Here is a 27,890-nt window from a genome sequence, read left to right on the forward strand (position 1 = left end):
CCATAAAGAAAAGGTGACAAAAGAAAACTGAAGCAGCTCACCAGGTAAATGAAATTTTCAGAATGATTCTATGATACATTAGAAAATGTTACTTAAAAACATCTAAAGATCCTATTTATCCACAGACAAAAATCTGTCATGATCACTGGCATTACAAGCCATTCTACCAATATATTAAGATTCTATCCTCTGCCTGTGAGGGAACAGCTTAGTCTTTGTGCCCATTCAAGCATCACCAACAGCGATACCTATTGGAAATTTACCAAACAAGCTGAATTGGAGTAACACTGCTGGTTTATTTCACAAAAACCACAGAAACTATTAAGTATGAAGGGAATTCAATGTCCTAGAGATGGCAGGTTTCAAAAAGTCAGGTTTTTTATAAGGCACTCATATGTGAAGGGAAGGTTGTCACATCATGCAATCCCATCAACACAAAGTAAAAACTGATTTACCAAGGAAAGCCAAAATTTTCCTGGTGTTGAATAAAAACCACAGAGGATGGGACTGGGTTCCTCTGGTATGTAGAGAGGTGGTAATGGCTCTTCTTCAGGTTCCTCTTCAGGTTCTTGTTCTATCTCAAGTCCCATCTCCTTTTGCTCCTTTATCCACTGAAGCCTTGCCCTCTCCTTCTCTTTCTTTTTTTCCTCTCTCCGTGCAATCTCCTCTTCCAGCTATTACAACAAGCAGAGAAACACAGAGATATGAAACTAAGGCACTGTATGGATCACTTACTGAAGGAGTCTCATAAATCTAATCCAAGGTGGTCCTGGCATTATACATACGGAATATGTAGAGAAATCTCTTTTCTGTCAGCTAAGCAGAGATCAACCAGACTTCATGGGACTCTCCAGTGGAATGCCCCATTTCCCTTCCCTAAAGTATTTTAACTCATGGTCCTTTGAAACAGAAATAATTCTGTATGAGAAGCAGACTGCAACATGTCCTCAGAAAGATTATTCCAAATATTCACCACTATGCATACTCCTTCTGCAGAACTCCTAAGTCCTGTCCTCTGCCTGCTCAGAAGAAAGAAAAGTACTAGAAAGTTGAACTCAAATTCCGAAGATCTAGTCCATCACTGACGTAGAGAAAAAGAGAAAAGTAATGGACTTTTTCTTAACAATGAAGGGAAGGTGTGCATAGTTATTGAATCTTTTAAACTCCTTTTCCATTCAAGCCTACTGTAGCATAAACAAGTATCATTTTCTAAAACAGGATCTTCCTAAGAGATATTAGATAGCAAATCATAATGAAAGGTATGGAAGGGATCTCAAAAGAACATTGTTTTTCCCAAAAGCCCAAATCAGCAAGGCCTTAAATATTATCAGCTGATGTTTGTCTGATTTACCTTTTTAAAATCTCCTGCTCTGGGGACTCTACAGGCTAGGAAAACTAATTCAGTGCTTCACCACCCTTAGTGTGAGAAATCTTCCCTTGTATCTTATCTAAAACATCCTTGTTGTAACTTATTAATTACTGATATATTTCTAGAGGAAAATTAGAGCAATTAATATTCTTTCTCTCTGCAGAAACCTTTTCAATTTTAAAGATTTATAGTGTCTCTCAACAATATTCTTCTCCTTAGATTAAAAAAAAACACTCAAAACCCCCCAAAAAGCAAACCCCAACAAAACTCCACAGATATTCTTTTAATCTTTCCTTTCATATGTATGCTTTGTGATCATTCTTGTAGATCTTCCCAGGAAAAAAACACCAAGAAATCTTCTCCTGAATACTGACTTCTTCCAAGTTATATCATGAAATGAAGCTTTGCCTGACATTCAATAATACACCACTTTCAGTGTTGATGTATGTTCTATTTGAATAAACAAACAACAACTTGTAACTTTAATGCTGAAGCACAGCCACAAATGGACTTTACCTAGCCTTCCCTTTCAAAAGCTTAGCAAAAATCCGATGATGCAGGGACTAGAAACCTATTTGGGTAGTTTTTTCCTCTAGCACAACAAAGAACATGAAACTCTGCCACAGGAGAGTTTTTTACCTTGATTCGGGATTTGATACTATAAAAATGGAAGTATTGCATCGGCAGGTTTTTTATTTGATAGGTGGACACTGTATCCTGTTCCCCAGGGAGAGGGGCAGGAACCTGGACAGCAAAGCCATTCTCACAAAGGATGAGCAGTGTGCTCTTCTCCTGTATAAAACCACAAAAAATACAAATATAGGGCAGATGTATATATGAAATCAAGACTTATGAAAAAAAAAGTTAGTTAGCAGATGCATAGATACAAAGCCAAACTCCAGCCACTCTTAACTGTGCTCTTATTTAAATGGACACTTTTAAGTAGACATCAGAAATCAGTGAGCTTCTTTTATGCTATACGTGCTAGGGGAAGCTGAAGAATTGAAGAAGTCTTTGCCATGTACAAAGTAGTTATAATTCTGGCATTGCTTAGCTTGGAAGCACCATGATGATGATATTTTGGGTGTTTGCTTAAATTAAAAGATGGATCTGACCCAACAGTTAGGAGCTGAGGTTTTGGGTTGATAATTGCATGAAATTTCATATGTTTCTATACTAAATAAATCCTTTATATCTTCAAGACTTGGCTCAGAGTTTTGCCAAATGCTATTTAGCTTTGAGTTTGTTTGTTCTTTGATAATACATGCCAAGTCCTTTAAAATATAAAAGTTAGGAAGAATAGGTGAGGGTAATAATTATTTAGAGTTTTGAGATTTTAAAAGACAAGTGTGTGCTTAGTTTCAATGTGGAGAACAGAGAGATAGGTTTATTTTATCTGATCCACTACTAAAAATGTGCAAAAAGGGCATATTAGAGTTGCTATGGAAACCTTAACCAGGACTGATATGGTTCTTGTTTCTATAAGATCTCAGTTTAAAAATGCATTCATTAAATGTAATGTATTTAATTACCAAGGTGCTTTCTAAAACACAAAAATAAGCAGTGTTAACACTCAGATGCTTGTACTATATTTAGCAGGTGTTCACATCTAGCAATGGAGACCTGACACTGGTAGACAAAACTACTCAGTCAGAATCTAACATATCCAAGATACAACAGGTACTTTTTTAGTAAGTAGGAGTACCTTGTCTTCAAGGAAAGGGCTCAAAATGCAACTGTCATATTGAGATCTGTCACATCAGCAGTAAGACAGAATTCATACCAGTCCTTTTGCCAGCACAGTCTTCAGAAGTTGCAATGAACAAGCAGTAATACCAACACCTTGCCACTGCGCACCTGTATAATGTATCTTGTCAGCATCTAAGTATAATGAACAGTCTCTTCTCTAAATAGGGATACTGGACCAACCAAAATTTCAGATGCTACCCTAACCCTACAATACTTTTTAAATATTAGCAAGAATCTATTTGGATATGTCCTGATACGCTTCAAACACAGAATGTGAATTCCAAGAAGCATCCAAAATCTTTCTTAATGTGGTCCAAAAGCTTTGCAAAAGCCTATTTTAACATGGGCAGGAGTCACAGGCAGTAACACTCAAATAACTTCTTTTATCAAAGAAGACTTAAGACCTTCCAAAAGATAAGGAACAAGATTGTTTCTTCAAGGCAGGAGCTCAGAAAGCATAGCAAAATCTTGTGGTTTGCATTATCCAAGGTCCAAAATACATCCAAAATGACTGAACCAGTGATACAGCTACACAGAATCTATCTTTCATGTTGAAGCAGCATGACGAACAAAGCAGCAAAATATCTTTTGCATTTTCTATAGAGACCACAGCTAGAGTCATGGATCTTCATCTATTTTCATTGCAAGTTCTTTTCAAAATTATATTTTAACACTGTAGGGAAGGAAAGAAAGCAAACATACAATACTCACATGAGAAGGTGGAGACCACTGTAACGCCTGTACAGGCCCAGGGACACAGATAAATCCAACTGGCTTGTATTCATCTTTAGCAGCAAAAAAGAAAACTGTTTTGTCTTTACTCTGAAGGAAAAAAATAAAAAACAAAGATAAAGATGACAACTGAATCAAAGCTGACCAAAAATTCAAAAGACTGTAAGCACTTTGTGATAGAAACACATACTTCGATTTTTTTTGTTGGTACTTAGAATTGGATTTCCATTATGATTACTGTGAGGAAATAAAAATCCTGCCCACGTTGCTCCAGGGCCGTGAATGCACCCATAGCCCTTAATTGCTCTCATGGGCCTTCTCTGGCATCCCCAGCCATGTGCTTTCTGGCCATTGCTCTGGGAGTTCCTTTAATGCTCAGGCTCAGGCCCAATTTTTCAGATAAGACAGCACAAGCTAATTTCCTCAGATAACAAGAAAATCCAGAACTGGTGCACAGCATAATTCATGGCAGCTTAAATCCTACATTAAGTGAAATGCATGGCAATTCAGCTCAAGGCACATGTAACTGCAAATGCACTGATCATGGCTGAGGACCAGCTTTTAAAAAGAGAGACCACATTAACTTGAAATCATCTCAAAGGCTACCAGACATACTGACAAACCGACTGGCTGACCCTGTGGTAAGGCCAAGCAGTGCTGGGTAGCAGTTGGAGTGCTGCCAAGGTGGTGTATAAAAGGACTTGCTTTTACTAATTCCAAGATCCTACTAAACTAATTCCAAAATTAACCAAATCCATCTTCAAAGGGGATTACAGAATTCACACTAAACAGTCCAGTAATTCACAAAATGAATTGTGTGAATTGCATGGTTGCTTTCCTTCAGAAAAACAGATGTGAGTGCAAACAGATCCTTCTCCCAGCAGTGCAGAGAACTACAATAAGCAATCCACAGCAGTAACAGAAGTATAACTGTATTGTCGGTGAACAAACTTTACCTTATCTCTTTAAACAATCTCTACATTTGTAGCTTAATAAAAATAACCAAAAGAAATTATACACACCCCTGTGGCAAACACATCTCCATTTCGTTCATATGCCAAGGCTGTAACTGCAGCAGAATGAGGTTTGAAAGCCTGCTTCAGATTTATCTCTGCCTTCTCTGTACTGGCCTGTTCTGCACGACCAGGCAGCAGTTTGGGATCATAAACTTCAATTATGCGGACAACACCATCTTCAAACCCCACAGCAACTAGACCTCCTGCAGGATTTACCTTTAAGTGAAATGAAGAAAAAAAAATCACAGAGTACATCTGAGACCTTAGAAGAATCCATATGGCACATGCTCTTGTGTTTATCTGTAACTCATCTTACATACAAGTGTTGCTGAAGTACAAAGAACATTTCATACATGGGAAATGTTGTTTATTCTCTCTAATATGCTACCATAAAGTAAGGGAGAGGATTGGGAGTTATTTTTTGGGTTGGGTTGTGTTTTGTTTTTTTTTAACTGGTAACGTCATTGAGACTGGAAGTATTAATGAGGATGTGATTGTAATGTCTGAAGAAGAGGTAATTCATACTGACATCAAGATATATCAGTAGCTTCTTACAGAAAAGAGCTGGAACTCAAAATGGAATTATTATATTACCCTGAATATAATACTGAGTATCAAATATAGGTATGATTTTTGAAGAGGTGAGGGGACAGGCGTGGGTCTGGCTGACTCCATGTAAAGTACAAGTGTCAACAGGGACAGCTACTTGAGATGGAAAATAGGAGTTTTTACCATAAGTCCTGTAGGTAAGCCAGTTGCTACCAATTAAGACATTTGAATTGTGAGAGAGAAAGATTAGCAGAAACAGGCCTGTGTTTTAGCTGGATATAGCTGGACTTGCAGATTTAGCTGATATTAGCCATACATGATAGTGCCTTAAAGTAATTTACAAGCTGAGCCAGCTCCAGACATGGCACACTAGAAATGAGACCAGACGTAGAATTGCTGTATGAAGAGGTAAATGTAAATGGATAACCTTTATCCATTTGTCCAGATCCTGCTGAATGGCAGCACAACCCTTTTGAGTATCAGCCACTCCCCTTGATCTTGTATCATCTGCAAAGTTGCTGAGGGTGCATTCTGTTCCAGAGTCCAGGTAACTAATGAAGAATACTGGCACCCATAATGACCCCTAGGGAGCACTGCTAAAGACTTGTCTCTAGCTGGATTTTGTGCTGCTGATGCACCCCTTGGGGCCTGGCTATTTAGGCAGTTTTAAATCCATGTCACTGTTCACTTATCTAACATGTACATTGCTAGTGTGCCTATGAGGACATTAAAGTATACAGATGCTCCAAAGTATGCTGGATGAAATTTTCTTAGATTAATAGCACAGATTTTCAGATACATTTGAGCACCTTAAACTAATCTAATTTAAGATAATCTAATTTAAAATCTAATGGGATTTTAAATGCAGTTAGGTAGACTAAGTACCCTTTGTTTCTCAGACTGTGTTTGGCAACAACTTTCATAAAACTGAACTGAGTCAGTTTTGTGATGCTGTACAATTTATTGTGGCAGACAGCTTACCTCTTGAATGTATAGGTCATCACCTAACAGCATCCCAGAAAGGCTGCATGGCCAGAATTGTATTTAAAAAGCACTCTCCCAGTGTAACCCTCACCTTAGAAATTCAAGTAAGTACTTTCCTCCTAAACTTGCTTATAAATAATCCACCAGGCTTGCTACATTTCCTCAAGAACATAACTAGACACTATTTTAATTAAAATTAGCAAATATGTCTAAAAGCGATAGACTCCACACTCCACAAATGATCAGTTCTGGCAACAGTTTTTTATGATTTATCTCCAAATGTTTGTGGATTGTCTGGGCTGTCATTTCAAAATGTGTTGACTAACTCGTGTTAATTGACAATTACCCTGCGTGGGTTAAATAGAAGCTGTCAGTCTATAAACTAAGACTACTTTGCAGACTGCACACTGAGATCTGATTTTACAATCTCAGGAAGACACAAAGTAGGATGCATGATAATCCATAGTAAAGCCAAACTGTACACATACCATATACATACATACTACTCCACAAAATTATATACATACTACTACAGTACATTCCACCATAGCCTAACAGTGACCTCTTTCATATCTTGTTTGGTGAGCAGCTTTCTTGATGCTGGCAGGCTCATAGGCCCCTTTATGAATTTTTGTTAATATGCTAGCAAAAACTCACAACGTATGGTGCCCATGTCAGTGCTGTTCCTCCTTGTTTAAACTTAATTTCACTCAGTTCAATGTGGCTGCTGAAATCATAGATACGCACTGACCCTGTGTGGAAATAAGACAGTAAGAATTTCTTTCTTGTAATATCACTTACTATATAACTTACAGGATTTATGGAGAACTGTCTATTTATTTGAATTAAAATATGGATAGAATGTATTTTTTCTCTTTTGAGTAACAAAATGCCTGCCTGGACAGACATGACCGATGGTTACAGAGTACTACAGCTAGCATGGTGTTCATGAACAAAACATATTCTTTCTTCACTCTTTAACTTACACAGAAACAAGAGTTGTCGAGGTTAAGGATTGTAATAAGAAGTTCCATGCTGACCATCCACATGTAATTTTCAAGTAAGCACAGAACTGTGGCATACTGTAAGGAGTATCTGTACTGACAACATAGGAAAAGACGATATGCTACTACTTGGGATTGCCTAGGGAGGAAAACATTTAAAGGGAGGAAAACATTTAAATTAATGAAAATGGGAGATTGTCCACAGAAGATCCAGTTTCACCAGAGGTAAAATTAACAAATTCGCGGGTACACATTTTGGTTTGCATAAAATTCCATTCCAGCTGGCATATATCCAAAGTGTCATTTGCTCAGCTGGTAGGAGTTTGTCTTCAGGCTAGAAGACATTGCATTGTAAAATACAGATAAATTACAAGATACTATTAACAAAAATTGAATTAAAAGACCTTGTAGCATTTTCTGAGCAGTGTAAATGACATTGATGACATTGATAATGTTCTGGCCAGTTGTTCTTCTTTCAAAGCACAAAAAAAGCTAACAGTGAGAGGCCTAAATGGCAATATTTATACAAGTTAAATAACTATGTCTATAACTACATGTTATCTGTTGTTGAGAGCATAATAGTTACTGCATTTTCTAAGAAAGGCACAAATATTAATATTCACAATGGCTTACATAATGCTAGAGGTGTATGTAATCTCTTACAAAACAAAAATCCCAACATTTATCAATCCAGAGTCTTGAATACAAGTGCTGTTATTCAAACCAGATGTCTCAGATTTTCAGATGTTCCTTCAGAATAAACAGAATTTACAGTGTTTCCTATTAAAAACGTCCGTTGTTAAAATCCCGTGTTTTTAGGATGAAGCAGTCTTAGTGAATTATTTCAAAACATTAATGATTTATTTGCTTCAACTATTAAAGAACTGTGTGGAAAGTGACTTTGCAAGAGCAAATACACAACTTCAGTATAAAACAGAACAGTTCCAAACCAAGCATCACCGCTCTTAGAAACCAAGAATGCCAGCGGCATGAGAGGAAAGAAATAGTGCACTTACGGTCAAGAGCTGTGGTGGCCATAAGGTATGTAATGGGAGAGACACTAATGGCCTCAACCCTCCCAGAGTGAAAGGTACACAGGCACTCTGGATCATGGGTCTGCAGTGCAAAACAGAAAAAGAGGAATTCTGCTACATTCTACAGCTGCACTTACAAGGCAGTACTGGTCATTTCTGGCAAACCTGGAAAATCTAGACAGGTGCTCTTTGTGTGAACAAAATCTGGCAAGCACGAGATATGCAATTCCCTTTATTTTATTTAAATGTTCATAAGAAGATCATGAGCAAACTTAGCACAGGAACATTTTGTTCATTTAAAAAGTCCATCATTTTCTATGTGAATATAAAGTGGAATGCCTTCTGTTAAGTGGTTTCAGGCTTGGAATTAATGTTTTAAACAATGAGCTGTTGCTCTGAAGGCAAAGAAAATGCTCTCAAGTTCGAGCTTATGCTGCCTGGGAAATCATTCATCATCCAAGGAATTCTAGGTTTTGCTATACATTTTTTACATTAGTTTTTATAGTATGGTTTGTAAACCTTTATTTACCATAAAATTCTTGGAACACATTTTACTTTTCACAACAGAATTTTATTCCACTCATGGGGTTGTTCCCGTTTACTTTAATATGCTTGAGAGCAAAAATTAAATGCCCCCTTTTTTCACCATCATCTATTTCTCCATCAAAAACATCTCCAACAGTAACACTGGTTACCAGTAGGCTAAAACATGTCAAGTGTGTTTCATCTTCTCCTTGTTTTTTCTAGTTCTTTCTGTCATTTAGAGACAACAACAAGGATTGTTTCAAACACCTATTTAGATAGGCTATATCAACAGTCCTTCATTTCCTGCATCCGTGCAACTTTCAGTTAGCAGTTTATGCAAATAAAACTTCTCTAAAGTAGCTTGAATTTGGCAGCCAAAATTTCAGGAATCAAAAATCAAATTACTCTTTATAATCCTGCACAATCCTTATAATCAATTACACCTGAAATTTTTAATGAAAAAAAAATATGTTTCAATGCTAAAATTTTCAACTGAGCAACTTCATATTTTATTGCAGATGCAACTAGTATATTTAAAGGATGCAATAAGATATGGTTCCTATAACAAAGGAACTGAAAAAATCAGAAGAAAGAAAAAACAAGCTTACCATATTTGAAAAAGTCAAATCCAGCTTCCAGATTGCTCCATTTGTATCCTACAGAAGGAAAAACAAAACATGTAAATTGAATATTTTCAGACTCAATTTAGAAATAAAGCTGCACACTTAAAAATTCCTTAACAAATATCACTGTGAAACAGAAATGACTAAATGTGATAATGTTGGTCCTATGCATTCCATCCATCAGATCAGGGTAACAGAATTTGGACAATACTTTTTGGCATTCTTCTATTCTTATGCAGTTCCAGCTCTGAAAGTTAGAGTCTCAACATGTTACTATACACTAAAAATACAGCATAGCATAACATAGCATAATTCAGCTGGGAGGGACATACCAGGATCATCTAGTCCAACTACATGGCCACTTCAGGGCTGAGCAAAAGTTAAAGCATATTATTAAGGGCACTGTTCTCTTAAATGCCTCTTAAACACTGACAGGCTTGGAACATAAACCACCTCTTTAGAAAGCCTGTTTCAGTGTTTGAAATAATAAAATTATATATCTGGGGGGAGAGAGAGACTGAGAGAGAGAGAGAATTTTCTATATATCCAGAAGAAGATTGAACTCTACCAAAAAGAAATGCACTGATTTGTAATGGACTCCTGCTGTTACCTAATATCACCTCCCCCATTCTGTGTTCCTCCACAGAGATATATGTACTTGAGTGCATCTTACCTGAGCATACCAAACAGTCTGTCCCTGGTCCTGAACTTTTGACATGAAATTCAGGCTGACATTCTTGCCAACACAAAGTTCATTCATAGGCTCCACCTCCAGTAACCCTGTCTCATCCACAGAATCAGCACCATCTATTATCTCAAAGTTCCACACCTTCATGGAATTGGAAGCATTTAAAAAAAAAAAAAAAAAAAAAACAGAACAAAAAAACCCAACACTTTTTTTTGTAAGGCCACATTGTTTCATACATAATCGATACAGAAATTCAAAATTATAAGAAAGCAAAATCACTGCTTTGAAAGTAACTTAGAACAGTGACAGTGGCTTAAATTCAGCCCTGGCCCTAGCAGAGCTATACGTGGCAGCTTCAGAACTATAGAGAGTATAGTTTTGTGCTGAGGCAGCACAAAAGAATGGGAAATATAACACATCCATGTTCTGCTCCGTGGGATAAGGACAGTACATTTATAATCAAGTGAATTTTTCTAATGGGGTAATACCAATTTATAAAACACAACAACGACAACAAAAACTCTAGGGCGTTTGAAACCATCCACTGTCTATAACAGTCAGTTTTCCATTGATTATCTGGGTCATTTCACACACCAGCAGAAGACCCATCATGTCTTCCCTTAAAGAGCAGGCAAAGAAAATCGTTAGTTAATTTCTGTGTAATCTTGGCGTTAATAATCTGAGCTTTCAAATATTCAGAAAATTAATTTCAAATATTCCTGTAGTTTATTATTTATTTTCTAAATAACACCACATGTATCGATAGTCCTGAAAATTTTAAAGAATGACAAAAACTACATGTGAAAAAAATGTTAGAATGCAGGCAAGAACAAAACTGTTAGAGAACAGCTGAAAATCACTTTGATTTACTAAAGCAAAAGGTGATTTATTTATTACTGTTAAACAGGGAACACTTTGTGAACGCTGTCCAATTCAAACATACACTGTGGAGATGTGCTCCTATTTTGTTTGTTTTAAAAATTCATTTTCAGAAACTACACTTCAAAATTTCCTCCAAAAACCTGGCAAAGGAAATATGCAACCTTTACCTGTTGACCATATATTTGCATACCTAAAGGCAGAGCAGAAGGAAAACTCACCCGAATGAACCCATCTTTTCCAACACTGATAAGTTCTCCCTCCTCAAGAACTAACTGGTTGACAGGGCCATGGTGACAGGGCTGGCGTCCCTCTCGACAGAGCTCTACTTTAATGAGGCCCCCTTCCCAAAGCAGCAAGTTGCCCCACTCAGTTCCTGAGACAACCTTCAATGCAAATGAAGATAAGCACATAAGCCTGTGCACTTACTTGTGCAGAAACACTGGCAAGAACCCAGTTAACATTTGTGCCTTCCTTCCATGAAAGCATTAAATCAATAGCAATGTACAGATATTCACAAGAGAAAATGTAAGGGGTGAGAAGGTTCAACCTTTTAGCAATGCGACATAATTTGCATGCACTGAAATGGTTAAAGATTAGGACTAACAGTCTTTGCATTTCTGTAAACTAATGTTTTCACTACCCCATTAGAAGATCCTCAGCTCTAAGCCAACAGAGATCTTTAATCCGTGAATTACAGCACTAACCATATTTTTCAATTATTATAAAGCCAGACAGGTTTGGGGTTAATTAATGCCAATATTATATGATCAAAACAAGGGTCTAATATTATATTATCATCGTGGCTCTAATTCAAATCACTTCAAATCAAATAGTAACTCTCCAATTTATGTAGGAAACTTTATATCAAAGCCTAAGGGAGAATATAAAATCTTTTCTTTTTGTCATTTTTTCTTACTTACCTTCCCATCGGGGAGCTCTACAAAACCTAAAATGTCGGACACTGCTGTTTTTCCAAACCTGCCCAAAGCTCCTTGTAACTTGAGACCAGTTAATGTGAGAGCCATCTTCCAGAACCTGAGTATAGAAAAAATATCCCTCTCTGATATAAGATTCCTTACACACTCTCCAGTCCCTCTTAGACATTTCAATACTGTTCATTTTTTACTATTTTTCACAGGAGAGCTTGTGTTTTTTCTTTTGAAAATGAAATAAAGCTTTGTAACTACTAACTAATATTTCCCTATACAATGCCTATGAAAAAGCTAGGAAGAGCATTTGGAATGGGCAGAATGAAGATTAAATTACAATTTAAAATCAAGAAGTGTAAAATCCACTGCTATATTTTTCCAGCTACAACCCATATATATAGTTAGGGATACCTATTTTATTCTTGCTGTCTCCAGTGTATGATGCTCAGCCTTGTAAATCTAAGGGACTAAGGTCTTCACCAAATGTCATACAAGTACTCTCGTGGAATTGAACTGTACCATAAAACCTTACCAAGCCAAAGGTTTTATCCTAGGTCTTAATAGTTCTTTTTTTAAGTTACTGCATTACAGAAAAATTAACATCTACTGCAATTAGGGATCATACACTGTGTGTGCAGAAGACATTACCTTTAAGATAGTGTTGGAAATTGAAATTTGAGACCACATTTGGGTGAAAGGTCATGTTTATCATGTCATAAAAGCTGTGTCAGAGTTTATTCACAGCATTTTAGCTCAAAAGAAAGTTTACAGGAGAGTTTGTTTTGTCAGATTTCCATAAATAACGCATTCTAAACCACATTTGCTCTGGGTCTAAATAAGTAATTTGCTATTTCAGACCCAGCTTGCAACTCCACTATAAAGCAAATCACAGATTTTGATCCGATTCCTCTGTTAAAATTCCAAGAAACTTTAGATGCATTACAATTTTAAGGTATCATTTTTATTACAATAGAATCCCATTCATATCTTAAGTCTCTGCTGTGTTAACATTGAGTACTAGATAAATACAGAACACAAAACTAGAGCTTAAAGTTCTTGTTTATTTTTTATTACAAAAGGATCCATGAACTTATCAGAGAAGGGAAGAATATCTTTGGTAAGCCTTCCTTGAAGGCTTTTAGTCGGAGGGTTTCTGATCATTGACTTGGCAACCAGCTCTAATGGCTGCCCAAACAGCAGATGACTTTGCAAAAGGTAGAAAGCCCAGAAGGCACAGAAGGCATATATGCTATGTTACCAGCTAGAAGACATGTATATATAAATATTTTTATTACTTCTCCCCAGTGCTTGTTGAAATTACAAGAATGGAGACAGTGGTACTGACACTTAACATCAAGCATCACTCTTTTTGGACACTGAAGGTGTTAAAAGGTTTGTTTGACTGGCTGAAGGATTTGAACTTCCCCATTTTTGTAATTGTAATGCCCAGGTAAAATAGCATTCCTCATTGGTCCATGTTTGCCAATGGTACATTCCTGTTAGTCATCTTCTATTATTATGACTTCAGAGGTGATATGTATTAATCCTAATCAGTAAACTTACTTGATGTGTCCTGATCCAGATGTAGTTAGATGCTCTTCATTCTCAGCAGAAAATCTGACCTTGTAAACATCCTGTGCAAAAGCTTTTGACCTCAACACAATTTCTTCTTGTTTCCAGTCCCAAATAGTCAGCATGTAGTCAGGGCTGCTCCCAACAGTGGCCAACAAAGTGCCAGCACGGTTGAAATCACCAAAAACGTAGGCTTTCTCTGTTCCACCTGAAGAAATGTACAACCTCAATACATATGTACAGGGAAGAGGTAGAAACAATATGAAAATCTACTCAGAAGGAGCTCAATTTTCACTGCAGTTATTTTTTTCAATAGTTAATAGCTCTTGGTTGGCTATCTACCAAATAAAAGTTTCCTCCCATGCAATAATGAAAAAGCTTGAAACCAGTGTTTTCTATTTTTGCTGTGAGGAATTTAAACATTGTATTTCCTTCTAAACTTCAAGTGACCCACTACTCCATCTGCTGAGATCTATAAACACTAGCCTGTCTGTGTAAAATGAAAACAGAACTTTTTACACTACCTTGAAGTATTCTGTAGGGTCTCAGTGAAGGATATTTGTAGATGATAAGGTTTGGCTTCTTTCCTTTTTCTCCTACTGCAAAGTACTGCTTAGTAGGGTGTGCCTTGAAAAAGCAAAAGTCCTGTTGCATGCTGTAATGACACCTTTATCTCTATCCTGCTAGTTATTGAGTTATTGTATTTTCTCACTTAGTAGTCAAAACATACTGCCACAAATTCTAGGTTGCATTTTTCTGTGCATTTATTCTGAACAACTGCTAATCTATTGCTCAATATAAGAATGAAGCCACTATGCACACAAAATGGTGTATTGCACATATATTCAGAACCATGACAAACTGTGAAATAACTTGCTTTATGACGCATTCTTTTACTATTCCCACTTCACTCAACCCTCGCTAGCTAATCTTTCCATAGCAGCATTTGTGTTAGCAGCCATTTACTTCTGCAGCCATCAACTTCAGCAGACAGCTGCCGAAAACCCATCCTGAATGACACTATTCTGAAGATGTAAAAATGTACACTTATTCCCCAGAAAAGGCTGCTTACAATGAAGCAGAACAGTCTGAGGCTGGTAGTCTGAAAGCCTTGCTCATGTGAAATAAAACTGAGAGATGGCAGAGCTTTCACAGGGGAAGGTGCTTCAAATTCAGAGATATCACTTGAAAGTTCAAGCTCTTGGTAAGTTCACTAGAGTGAAACCAGATACTTTTTCTCTTCACTTGTATAGGAACTTGATTTTCTAAATTTTAATACTAGTATCACTATGACTAGGACAGATTAAGTGTTAAAAAATAAGAGTTGTTATGAGCCAAAAGGTTTAAACAAGAAATTAAATTAATGAAAATGAAATCAATTTTATTTTATTAATTAAAATTAATCCCAGCTGGCACTTGTCAGTCTTTTTAGGTACCTGAGCCTAGGATTGAGGTGTGCAGATATTTATCCTCTGCCAATTATATTGATGGGATGAGTAGCCTACACTGCATGGTTCACACACTCCTCTAATCAATACCATACTTTCTTACATATATGCATGTGCAGCTGTAGAAATCTCCCATATCTGGCAACCAAACAAACATTTCTTTTCCTAGAAAGTGGCCAGCATTCTAAAGCAAGAAACAAGAGCCATACTGCGATAAATCCAATTCCACCACCACTGCTGCTCCGGAGATATCTCTGAGATTTAGTTTTCAGATCCTGGATCACCAGCTGGTTGCCTGCTATATACAGCATTTTTTGGCTATCCATCATCTGCAGGTTTACGGTTCTGGTAGACTCATATCCAAAAGAATATCTGGGAACATTCCAATAAGGAAAAGATTAGACACTGCCTTTCTAGAAAAGTTTACTAAGTGGATAGGAATGCTTAAACCGAAACTGAAATGGGAATACTGAAACTAGTGACTAAAAGCCTGATGGCAGGAGATAGTTTTCTTCAGTATACAGTGAAAAAATATATTATGCCTCTATAAGTGAGAAGAAGGCACAAGTGAAGGCCTTCTAAAGTTCACATTCCATCCTTTCATCTCCACTACAAGCCACATCTCTTGCTTCTGCTGGATCCTTTGGAGCTGCAAGGAATACATATTCTATCTGTGTTCTCTTTTCAAACAAATGTGAGAGATGTGCATCAGATTACTAGAAACTGTTCTACAGAGAGAGCAAACCAAGAGATCAAACTAAGGCAGCTCTCAAGCTCACTTCTTAAACATTTATAGGCAGATGTAGACAAGGGAAAATCCAGTCTTCAACAGCAACTCAGCTATGTTTGCAGAGAAAACCACCAGCACATACAGAAGTCACGTATCATATCCTACTTGACCATACCTAGCACAGGATTTATTGTAGCTCTTAACTGATGGGCATAATTTTCTTCATTCTACCAGTTTAGATCTTCTGAGCACCAGACTACAAATCTACCTGGTTTCTTTCCCACTTCCCCCTTAGTAGTTCTGTGAGGAACTATGAGCTCCACAGCAGCTCTTCTGCCCTCCCCTCAGTTTCTTGTGTGGCTACACAGAAAGGGAGAGCTTTGCAGTGGACATTCTTCTGCTAGTCTTCTGCCTGGTCACATTAGCTTGTCCATGATCTAGTTCTACAGAAGTACTTATGATAGTAAGCACTTTGTCTAGTAAGAAATGTTTATGAGATCAAGACAATGTTTAAGATTAAATTCACCCAGAACCATAACTGGTCAGGATTCTTACCTGTGTCTCAACCAAAGGCATTCCACTAATGCCACATAGGCTATTTCAAATCTGACAATTTTAAGAGCACATATTAAATATCATTAGCTTTGAATTTGCACAAACTCAGCAGAAAGGATACTTAAGAGTAAGGAGGTTAATGGGTATCTCAGAGTCTTCAGTGACAAATGGTCGTGAACGTATATCTTCATAATTATAGCAGAAGGTTTCCGAGAGTTTCCTTTTTACCTCCTCAGGCTTTTGTTGTTCTTCCGAGGGTACTTCACTCTTCCCTTGGTCTTCTGACTCACCTTCGGCATCTCAGAAGTGGGAACATAATGGAAATTTATATTCACCATAAATTTTACGTTCCTTGCTGATATTTGCACCTAACCTCAAAAGGGGAGGAGTCACACATCCTTTGCCTTCTTTGAGAGAGTACCAAGTACTTCATGGCTCAAAACAGGGGTGCCTTATCTTAGTAACTACTGGTCCTGGGACGATCTGTAACAAATTCTCGCTCTGGCAGAAAAATTCTGAGACTGTTTTAAGAACACACATGATTTTAAAACTTAAAGACTTACCAAAGCAGCTCAGTTGAGGTTTGCTTTAGGTCTCAGCTTTAGAAACCAAATAAATTTTAGAGTGTCTCTTTTCAACAGCTATTGAATGCACATTGTCGTACAAAACAATTAGTAAAACTACATACAACACGCCACGAGAAGACAGCATTGTCCTCAAAAAGGCACACTGATAATATGTGACCTGGGGTAGTTCTTTGCTGCAATGCACAGTGCCATCAACTTGACTTCCAACCAGTGGTAAGCATTTGTTGAAAGTAGTTTCCAGTTGGATATCTCAGGACAAATCCCCATTATCTGTTTTGTAAGCTTTTCATGCTGTCCTCACCTTTTTCTCTCCTAGGTGTTCCATGAAAAACAACCAAAGGGATCAGAGACCAGCCATGGGAAAGAGCAAAGTTAAGTCAACTGAAGGAGAGCAGAGAAGCTCAGTCACTGTAACTTGATGGCACTGGCTGAGATGCTGTTCATAATAGTAACAGTGAAAAAAATGAAAACTAGAAAGTACTGGGGTTTTTAAGTTTGTGCCAACATCTCCTCAGTGGACAGCAGTACTCAGCAATGCTCTCAGTGTCTGACTCAACTTGCTCCACTTCCTCCTGCTCCTCTGCAGTTGGTGATTCCTTTGGAATACTATTTTTGTTTTCTTCTGCAAAGTATAATTGGGATCACTCTCCTAGGTATGAATTTCTTGGTCTTCTTTGCTCACACATGCCATGTTAAATAAATACATAGGTCTGCAGTAGTAAAAAAATCCCATCTGTCCAACAATGGACTTCCTGCTGTTAGCATTAAGTGTAGGGAGAAGCTTGCTTCCAAAAAACAGTAATTTAAAACTTAGGGGAAGGAAAGAAACACATCCTATAACAGGAAAAAAGGTATAATAGAAAGATCAAACAAATGCCAAAAGTAATGCGGCGATACATAAAAGAATTCTTCCAAAACTGATTTTGTTATCCATGCTACCTAGATGTTGTATGCTAGATGACACGCAGGACATCTGAAATAGACACTGGACAGGCATTTCAAGATGAAAAAGACGTTAAAAAGAGAAATACAGGCCTCTGGCTGAAAGAGTCTGGTGGAATCAACAACCTTATTGCAGTATTAGCTACAGAGACAGGTGTAAGCAACAAAAACTTTCAGGGGAGGGACTTTGTGAGCTGAGGGACAGCAGCAACTGCAGGTACATTGGTTAGCCCAGAACTTCACTTTGACCAGAGTCAAAATAAAATTGGGCAACACCAAGAGCAGAAACTGGAGATGAACATTTACTATTAAAGAAACAGTCAGTGGTGGGAGAAGACAGAAGCTACTGTAGGTTCGGTATTGAAATCACCATATAATGGGCAGAAATACTCACGGACACCACTAGGATCTTCCTGTTCATCTTCTGTTGGTTCCTCATCATCTCCCTCCTGTTCCCTTGGAAAAGATGGCATGTCCTCTGTACCTGGGTGGTGGCGAGGAGGAACCTTTACAATTTTTTCATTCATCTGCCGTTTAGACTATTTTCATTTCCTCTCCAATGCTTTGAGATTCCCAAAGATAATATTTGCCTTCTGTCTGTACACAAACATGGATAACCCAAAGATATGTCTTACTTTGTAAAGTGAATTAATTGGTTCAGGTTTCAGGACGCCAGGCTTTGCATACAGTTCTATAGAAAGACTTTTATCTAAATACTGTGAACTGATTTAAACTGATTTAAATGTTTTGGGCTTCTCTTTAATATATTGTGTGGGGAGATCTGTTTTTGAGACAACAAGACTATTCCTTCACCTTTCTGGTGGACTTCACTAAACTATCAGGATGTAGACATTCTGAGAGTATCTAATATCTCAAATGGAAAAGCAAGAGAGATGAATCTTTAAGAAAAAAATCACCTTTTCTTCAACACATTCTATAATAATAGAAAATTAATTTAAGAAGTTAACACAATTTTAGAAAATCTGAAAATTTTAAACAGTTTAATAACACCTCCCCACACATGATTTTTCACCTTTCAGACTACCACTTTTACAGTGCTACAATTTCACTAGTTACTATTATCCTCTGGAGTGGAAAATGTCAAAATTTTTCATATAAAAACCCAAAATATTGACCATTTTTATAAAAGTCTCAGAAAGAAGCAAAAAAAGCATAAGGATTGCTCTTATGCTAATTTTGTTCTACCTTCTGATTTCAAAGGTGTTCTGAACCATTTTCAAATAAAACACCTTAAAACGAACATTGGAGCAATTTTTTACAGATATTACAATTATAAACTATCAGAAATCAGAAAATTCAGAAGTTGAATGTAAAGAAACCTAAATATTCAGAATATGAAATATAGGCAGGATGCAAGCAAATCTCTCTTTATTTGTAAGTATGACTTTGATAACAAGGAAAAGTTCCTAAATATGCATTTCCTGTTTCTGGGTTTGGGTCAATATCCATTTGGGAAAAGATATTTAGAGGAATTTCAGACTTTTCAGATATTTCAGGAAAGGCAATATGCCCAAACATAATGATATCCTATAGAAGGTCAGTGAGGACAAAGAAATATGGTAGATATGTCGTTCTTGTCATTAGATATCCAATCTTCATCCAAGGATTCTGAGTCTCTGCCAGAGTCTGACTTTCCTGCATTATTTCACTTAAAAATTACGTATGAGCTTTTATCCCTCAGCAGTGCTGACAAAAACTTGAAAATAGACATTCAGAAAGTTTTACATTTAGAAAACAAATGAAAACAATTGCAATATATCTCAATATATTTAAATGAAATTCATGAGTTTTTAATGGGGTACCAAAACTGATATCACTGAAGTTGAAGAAATAGTTGTAGACTATTTGCATAAATATATAGCAGAGTGTTCAGAGACCTGAATTCTAATTCCAAACCCAGTAATGACGTGTACAATTTGTATCAGCCATTTCACCTCTGGCTGTCTCAGTTATCTCCTGTGAAAAATGAGATAATAATACTTACCCATCTTAGCAAAGTGTTTTGATATCCATAGAGAAAAGAGCTATAAAATTTCAAATTATTGTAGCTAATTAGAAATCATTTATCTTCTAAAAATTAAGACTATCATAGTTTTCATTATAAATTAATTCCTATCTGGAAAATGCTTTAGGCTGAAAGAGGGTATGAACATTTCCGCCTGCATTGATATCTGGGTTCTAGTTAAAGAAATCTATTGCAATGTCCATTGTGCATACTACCGTGATAGCGTTCAAGCACTGTGCCAAAACAAACTGAACTTAAAGACTCAGAGGAGGCTCAAGGGGGTAACATGTCTACTTTGGCTGCAGATTGTGGGTTTCAGGAGTTGACTGATCCAGAAAATTTATGTGCAGGTTCACCGTGCTGAAAACACGCATTTCTCTGAGTGTTGATTTTCCTCTCCTGTATGTTTTTTTTTTTTTTTTTGAAATAGATTTCCTAAATCAGAAAGAGTTAAGGCTTTTGGTACTGAAAACTGAGACAGTGGCAAGTAGAACTGGTGTGACAAATCTAGTGGGGAAAAAACAAGTTAGCAGTTAGAATTTTTCTGCCAACACCTGACCAGGGCAGTATATTTTTCCTTCAGTCCTAGTAAATCAAGACACTGACTTGAAACACTGTACCAGATCCACATCAGTTCCACCATTTATAAGAACTCAATTAGGAGTGAATTCCGGTTTTCCTTGTTTCAGTGGCCGGTGCTGCAAACTGTGAATTTCAGCAAAGCTTCATTTTCTTTCAAATTGCCTTTCTCTCAGCTTGTGTTCTCAAAGGCCACAGAATGGAGAAATGTGTTCATTCTGGTATATGCTTTCAGTTATTTCAAAACTAAAATGTTTTTGGCAATTTTGCTCCCACACAGAATCCCTACATATGGGAGCTTCTCAAATATTCTCATCTCAGACAACTGTCTCATTTATTCAAATACAGCATAATTAAATGAAATGGGTGTTTATTTGGTAACACATAAACAAATTCAGTGAGATGACACCACTTTCTTTCTAGTTTGTCGTCCTACACTTTTCATCTTTCCAGAAAAAAAGATGTTTAAATGCGTAAGCCTCATAAATGCAGTTCTTGCTTTCATAAACCCCATGACTGACGCTTCAATTGCATAAAATACATCAAATTAAATAATGATCAAAATGCAGCCTATAGTTTTACTGTAGAAACAGAACATATCTAATAGTTATTTTAAGCTGTCTCTGCCCTACTATTAAGCAAGTGTGCTTAAAAGGCATCACCTATCAGCTTTTACATGTACAGAAGAGTGATAATTCTGTCCATTAATCCAGGATATGTAGGAATAGGGAACTATTAACGCTGAACATAACTGCAGTGCTATTAGTACCAGCAACAAGCAAGAGATTAAAAATTAATCTCTACATGGTGCTACTTCTTCAGGATTTTATTTTTTGTTTCACCCTAAAATATGCCATTTTTTGTAGAAAATTTTTGGCCACTGGTGGGCTTTGAAAAAAAAAAAAAAAGACACTTGGTCTTTCTTTCAGGAGAGATTGTCTTATGTATTAATCCTTTGTCTTTATTCCACATGAAGGAATTCAGTTTGTCCCAGGACTTCCAATCCAGACTCCTCTTAGCATTGCACTGTGATCCTTAAAGGCTACCACACTCTGCTCTTTCTGACCGGGGGTAACACTGGCCTAAAATATGGCTGCAAAATTTGGCTGTCATGAGGAGTGTCTGCCAAGAGGAACTGCATATTAATCATCTCTTCCAGGATGAGGTATCTTCACGTTTAGCTCTGCTTTGGATGTGTCAGATTTCTCCCCATCTGCCAAGTCCTGCTCGTTCAACTCACTTTCAAATACAGTCTCCTGTCTCCTCAGCACTTTTTTTCTGAATCTTCCATTTCCTTATGAAAAACAGAAGACCAGTGCAAAACTCTCTTAGCATTCCTTTTAGCCTTCAGACCACATCAGAGTCCATCAGCAATTTATTGGGCTGCTGATGAGCACCAAATGTGCAAGCAGGAGAGTTCTGCAAAATTTTTTTGAGTTCACTCAAAAAATATTGAAGTCTTTTAGTGCTTATACACACAAAGAAAAATATCTAAGTGTAAATCAGGCATAGCTAACCAGTGCTGTCTGTTAATCATTATCCATCAGCATTACTACAGAATTAGTAATGAAAGTCAGTTTTAGGCAAGCAACCTAAGATCCCAAAGAAAAAAATTCTGTATGAGAGAATATTGCTGTCTCTTTTACAACAGCTAGAAGACTTGAGAGCAAGGAGAATAAGAGAAGATATCAATTCTCACAACAGTGAAGTCTATAAATTATTTACTAGTCAGAGACTGAGGCAGCAAGGAAAAAGCTACAAAGCTGGATCTAGACACACCGTCTTTATCATAGCCCCATTGTCTCTTTTTTCCCCCATCAGAAAGAGAAAACAAGTAGATGGACAGCCCTGCTTAGAACCTCACTATTGCTATGTTGCACACATGCAGAATATTTTTTTATAAAATTAGGAGAAATAAAACCTAACTCTAATTTCCAATTTACACCTAAAGTAGCCTTTTCTATGATCCACATATCCTAGCTCTGTCTCATGCAAGCAACTGTTTCAAGTCTCTTGAAGCGCGCCCTGTGAATAAAGGTTACCAGGTTTTTATTAAGCAGAAACCAGAGTGGGTGACATCACCAGTTACTTATTAACTTAGAGCATAAAGGAAAATCATAAAAATGAGTATGAGAACAGTGCCACAAACGCAACAAGTCATAAAATTAACTGCCTCGCACGTGGTAACGAAAACCCAACAAGTCCCACGTTTCAGATGAAGTACGGGATGTGCTGCAGGACAGTCACAGTACCAAAGGGGCAGGCAGGGGACACCCGGCGCTCCCCAAGGGCAGCAGGGGAGGGCGCCTCAGAGGGGCCATGGGGAGGGTGCCTGGCACGGAGGGGCCCCGGGGAGCGCAGTGCGGGTGCATGAGGAGAGGGGCTGCCGGGCTCAGCCGCAGGGAACCCGCGGGCCCCCCGAGGGGCGGCGTGAGGCCGGAGCGACCCCGACCCTCCCACCTCCCCGTACCTGGGGCCGGCTCCGCCGCGGCGTTACCGGTCTCCGGGCAACGGGAGCCGCGGGGCGCCCCGGGAGCCGCCGTCCGGCGGGGCGGGCCCGGCAGCGGGCGAATTAGAGGGGCCGGTGGGTGTTTAACTTCGGGTTGGTTTGGTTGTGGTTTACTTTTAAAGTAACCTCTTCTTTGGCCGCGGTCGCGGTCTTTTGAAATGTCGGCAGGAGAACGGGACGAATTCCCCAAAGGCTCCTCCTGCCCGCAGGACGAGTGCGCTCCCGTGCGCCCCTGGGGTGGGAGGCGCTGCCCCGGGGCAAAACTGCGTGCCCGTAACTTCCCGTACGCCTGTGTGCGAATTACATGGACTTTTTAAAATTTTATTTTATATTTATACAATAAATATATACCGTGGAATATATCTTTATATTATACATATATATATATATACATTTTTAAAGCAGCGTCGGAAGCTGGCGGCGGGTGTTTCGCCTGTCTTTGCGGAGCAGGGCGCAGGTAGGGAGGGAGGGGACTGCAGCCGGCGGCAGCGCCCGACCCAGGGACAGGTGCCACGGAAGGGGAGGGACAGTGGGCGCGACGTCCCCGGGCGGCGGCGGCGGAGGAGGATTGCGCGCCATGGCCCCGCACAGGCGCTGCCGGTGGGCGCTGGCCCTGGCCCTGGCCTGGCTGCCGGCCGGTGAGTGGGGCCGTGGGGTCCCGGCCCGCCCCAGGGGTCCCGTCCCAGCCGGTGACACCCCCGCGGCACCGGGCGGGGACCCGGGAGGCGCCCTCGGGGTTCGCCCGGGGTTAAGGCGGTGCGGGGTCGCGGGGAGCGGCGGCGGCCCCGCGGCGAAGGGAAGGGGCAGCCAGGGCCGGGCGAGCGCCGTTCTCCTCTCGGTGCCTTTCCCGGGGCTCTCCCGAGCTCGTTACGAAGCCATGCAGAGGGGAGTTTCGCTGTCCCAAAGGTGCGGCTGGGCGCTCTCCTAGGAGGAAGTGACCGCCTGCTTCCTGGCAGCCTCCAGTATCGGTCGCGTGCGGCTGGCCTGCCTGGAACCTGGGAGCAGGGCGCGGGCACGGAGGGGTCGGTCCCCCTTTGACCTGTCGCAGTCGCCCACCTCAGGCTTTGCTGCCGGCTCAGCCTGTTTGCGGATCGGAGGAGCCGCAGCGCTTCCTCACCCGTGGGTACGAGCTTGTGGGGAACGGGAGCACACCTCCGTGTCCAGGGGCGGCCTCCAGCAAGCAGAGTTATTTCTGCCAAGCTTTGCGGGTTGCCTGACAGCTTCGGGCCTCCAGTCGGAAATAAAATTATCGTTCTGCTTCTTGGATGCCTGGGTTTTGGCTGGTGATCTGGCTTTAAGTACCGGATTTCAGTTTTTCACAGAGAACGAGTGAAAGAAGAAAAAAAGTGTGGAGGGATGCTTGTCTGTTGTCTTGCTTGACAGCCATATTCCTGGGTGATGCTCTAACCAAACCTTGGCTTCACTGGCCCTGAAGGTTCGTGGCTTCACTGCGAAGCCATAGCCTGAGGGAGCCTACTAGGTTTGTTCTTCCCTGCCAGGGTAAGAAGTATAGCAGCCTGCAGTGGAGTAATGCAGTCCAAGTTTAGGAACCAGCCTTCATTTTTACAACTTTTCCGTTTTCTTGGAGGAGGTTAATATGAAACATCACACATGAAGAGACATCTGACTGTCCTCCAGTGGGAACAGTGGGTTTTTCAATCTCCTTAGAAAATAAGGAACTTATCTTTTAATTCTGACTCTTCTGCAGAACAGAGGTAATGAGAAAGGATCCCCTCCATAAAAAGATTTTGTTTCTGTAAGTGGAAAGCACATAGTGATTTTGAGTGTTTTACTCTTGCCAGAGAGATCCTGTTGTAAGAAACCCATGGAAAATGTTCTGTTCCCACGAGACAAGTCAGAATTCATATGGGGTTTCATTTGATTGACCCTGAGATCAGTGTTCTGCCAGTTTTGAGAGTTCAAAGTTTTGATTGGTTTCTTGTGATTTTCTGAATTAAGATTTCATGAGTCAACTATTTCACAATGAAAGCTGAAACAAGATGTGTTGAACTACAGTGCTTTTAAATAAGAGCAACTGTACCTGTCTGCAGCCTGGACCTTGCTTTGCTACAGTATTGTAAAAACTTGTTTTTCCTAGAGGTTTGCACAGCTGCTGGTATTTCAGTGTTTAAGCGAACCTTGGATTCAGGGTTTGCCCTGGTCCTCTCTGTGTTTGTGTGGTATTTTTAAGGCAAATTACCTCGCTCTGCCTATGCTTTCAGTTGGTGACCAGGAGTCCCCTTCAAACCAGAAACTGAGCAAGTACTGCATTGACAATACCCTACTGCAGAATTACTTGCTGAGGCAGTGTTGCACCTCTGCAGCATGTTGTCCACCATGTGGAAACTGTGTGAACTCGTATTTGCCTGGAACATAGTGTGGAGGTCCAGCCTAAAAGGACATTGAATGATGCTTGACAAAGAATGATGCTTGCAGCTGTGATCCAGATGTCAGTACATAGTATTAGCAACTTGTTCCCTTGCTCTCATCCTGAAAACATAGAGTAGAGGGAAATGTGTTGGTTAATGGAGACCTGTTCAGTTGGTACCTTCCAAGCCTCCCCATTTCCTTCCTACCTTTCTTGCTGTCATGCTTCCCAGTTAAGAAGCAACTGGCACAACACTGCAATCACTGCCCTGTTCTCTGGCATGTATTCAGACAGGGCATCCCACACTTGCTCTGCACTGTTTGTATTCCCTTATCAAAGGCAACTGGTGATAACTTCGCTATTGTTAATGACAAGCACAACTTACTGTATTATCAAAGTTTAAATAAGATAGAGATGTCTCTGGAGTATGCCTAAAATAAAGCACAGATTATGAGAAGCTTTGTAAAACCCTCCTCAGTGTGTGCAGCTTCTTAGATAGAAAATGATGTGGAGGTTGTTAGGAAGAGTTCTAAGATACATAACAATAGCTTCATTAAAAAGGAAAAAAAGGGTAATTGATGTGTGCTGTTCTGAAGTTGTGATAAACAGATTAAGTTTAACTACAGTGCTACAGGAATTAAAGCTGTATTGTCTTAATCCTGGTCACCACTAGGTAATGTTCTGATGACTGTCTTAGTGAGACCTTGATAAAATTAACTTGGTGTTTATATGAACAGGTGGTGCTGCAGAATTTTCCTGGTTAGGATTAAAAGCCAAGGCAATCCCATCCTGTGTGCTTCTGGGCCCAACAAATTATCTCACTCAGCTTGGAGGGACAGTTTTCTCCATGTAGAAAAAGAACACAGAGTGATTTGCTGCATAATGGCTACTCATAGTTGCTTTGGAGAATTCAGCCCATAGGGCAGGCCAAAGAAGCTGCCTTCAAGGAAAGATGGGACTCACATTCTAACCAGGGTTTGTAACCCTTAATATCTTCACCAGAGGGGCTGGAAGGTCTGTAGGTGCAGGTCCTGGATGAGGCTGAAAGAGATGTACTTCTGTCACTGGTCTGGTGCAGAATACATGGTGTGATGTGAGGTCTGAGTCTGTGGGCTGATGGCCTTCTCTGTTCTTGTTTGCAGGTTGCCTCTCCCTCCTGGTGACAGTGCAGGATGCTGAGCGTTACACCACCTTATTTGCCAGTGTCATCCTCAGGTGTGACTACAGCACCTCAGCTCAGCTGCAGGACGTGGTGGTGACCTGGCGCTTCAAATCCTTCTGCAAGGACCCCATCTTTGACTACTACTCAGCCTGTAAGTGTTAAGCTTGTCCTCCAAGGAATCCCTCTTCCAGTGGAAAGGAAGGGGAAGGTGGACTTACTTGGTAATACAGGCTTTGATGCCTTTCTACTCACAAACCGAGTGGTGGTGTTTCCCAGCACTCCAAGGAAAAATAAGTCATGTCTGTGATTTACTTTGAAACGTCAAGGGCTTATGATACGAGACTGTAGAGATTCCAGCCAAAGCACTTCATTTGTCCTCCTTGTCATCAATTCAGAAGGCAGAGCAGCTCAGCCACGTTTGACATGTCAATCTTGGCAGCCCCATTTTATCCTTCAGCTTGTTTGAAAGCAAGAACCCTGCAACAAGTTGACTTTATGATTCCATGGGGGACCCCACAGTTGGAGATAGGTACCTGTGACAAGACGTTACTGATCTTAGAAATTAGAAGAAACACATGCATTTTGGAGGGTAGAGAGACTTCTAAGTAATAACATTTAATACTGGTGAGAGCACTTCATGTGCAGACACTCTGGTGTGGGCAGCCTTAATTCAGGAGTGTTTAATATGGTATGCAAACTGCATTCCAGAGTGCACCAAACACAGTATAACCAGCTGGACAAAAGATGTGATGATCCCACTATATTTAATGTTGGTGTGGCTTCACCTTGAGAATTGTGTGCAGTTCTGAGTCCCAGAATTTAAGAATATTAAGGTACTTGAATGCATCCAGGGGAGGGCAACAAAGCTGGTGAAAGGGCTAAAACGAATGTCCTGTGAGGAGCGGCTGAGGTCTTTGGGCTTATCTGGTTCAGAACAAAGGAGGCTGAGAGGTGACCTCATCGCTCTCTACAGCTTCTTGAGGAGGCAAAGTGGAGGCAGAAGTGCTATCTCTTCTCCCTGGTATCCAGTGATGGGATGTGTAGGAATGGTCCAAAGCTACAGCAGGAGAAATTCAGACTGGACTCCAAGGAGCACTTCTTTAATGAGAGGGTGGGCAAGCACTGGAATAGGCTTCCTGGAGAGGTGGTCAATGCCCCAAGCCTGTCAATGTTTAAAAGGCATTTTGACAGTGCCCTTAATAATGTATTTTAAGTTTTGCTCAACCCTGAAGTGATCAGACAGTTGGACTAGATGACCTTTGTAGGTCCCTTACAAACGAACTATTCTATTCTATTCTATTCTATTCTATTCTATTCTATTCTATTCT

At 39.6% G+C, this 27,890-nt stretch overlaps 2 protein-coding genes across 5 annotated transcripts in view; one reads left to right on the forward strand and one right to left on the reverse strand.

Annotated features, from left to right (window-relative positions):
- CFAP44 (cilia and flagella associated protein 44) overlaps positions 1 to 23,076 on the reverse strand; it is a 43,020-nt gene extending 19,944 nt beyond the window's left edge. The window contains exons 1-16 of one of the 3 annotated variants that reach the window (XM_027653410.1): positions 22,994 to 23,076; positions 18,313 to 18,402; positions 16,511 to 16,679; positions 15,314 to 15,476; positions 14,181 to 14,283; positions 13,648 to 13,864; positions 12,076 to 12,190; positions 11,374 to 11,538; positions 10,259 to 10,414; positions 9,571 to 9,618; positions 8,420 to 8,519; positions 7,057 to 7,151; positions 4,873 to 5,082; positions 3,830 to 3,940; positions 2,009 to 2,161; positions 456 to 674 (exon numbers count right to left, since the gene is read on the reverse strand). In XM_027653410.1, the coding sequence (XP_027509211.1) occupies positions 456 to 674; positions 2,009 to 2,161; positions 3,830 to 3,940; positions 4,873 to 5,082; positions 7,057 to 7,151; positions 8,420 to 8,519; positions 9,571 to 9,618; positions 10,259 to 10,414; positions 11,374 to 11,538; positions 12,076 to 12,190; positions 13,648 to 13,864; positions 14,181 to 14,283; positions 15,314 to 15,476; positions 16,511 to 16,679; positions 18,313 to 18,391 (2,103 nt within the window). In that variant the 5' untranslated portion in view covers positions 18,392 to 18,402; positions 22,994 to 23,076. Of the gene's footprint in view, positions 1 to 455; positions 675 to 2,008; positions 2,162 to 3,829; positions 3,941 to 4,872; positions 5,083 to 7,056; positions 7,152 to 8,419; positions 8,520 to 9,570; positions 9,619 to 10,258; positions 10,415 to 11,373; positions 11,539 to 12,075; positions 12,191 to 13,647; positions 13,865 to 14,180; positions 14,284 to 15,313; positions 15,477 to 16,510; positions 16,689 to 18,312; positions 18,403 to 22,993 lie in introns of those variants that run through there. The other 2 variants (XM_027653409.1, XM_027653411.1) reach the window with 2 other exon arrangements.
- An 87-nt stretch (positions 23,077 to 23,163) lies between these two features.
- ILDR1 (immunoglobulin like domain containing receptor 1) overlaps positions 23,164 to 27,890 on the forward strand; it is a 14,654-nt gene continuing 9,927 nt past the window's right edge. The window contains exons 1-2 of one of the 2 annotated variants that reach the window (XM_027653415.1): positions 23,164 to 23,323; positions 26,543 to 26,713. In XM_027653415.1, coding sequence (XP_027509216.1) covers positions 23,191 to 23,323; positions 26,543 to 26,713 — 304 coding nt within the window. In that variant the 5' untranslated portion in view covers positions 23,164 to 23,190. Of the gene's footprint in view, positions 23,324 to 23,564; positions 23,671 to 26,542; positions 26,714 to 27,890 lie in introns of those variants that run through there. The other variant, XM_027653416.1, reaches the window with a different exon arrangement.

The sequence above is a fragment of the Corapipo altera genome, unplaced genomic scaffold (genome assembly GCF_003945725.1).
Source record: "Corapipo altera isolate COAL_440 unplaced genomic scaffold, ASM394572v1 61, whole genome shotgun sequence".
Lineage (NCBI taxonomy): Eukaryota > Metazoa > Chordata > Aves > Passeriformes > Pipridae > Corapipo > Corapipo altera.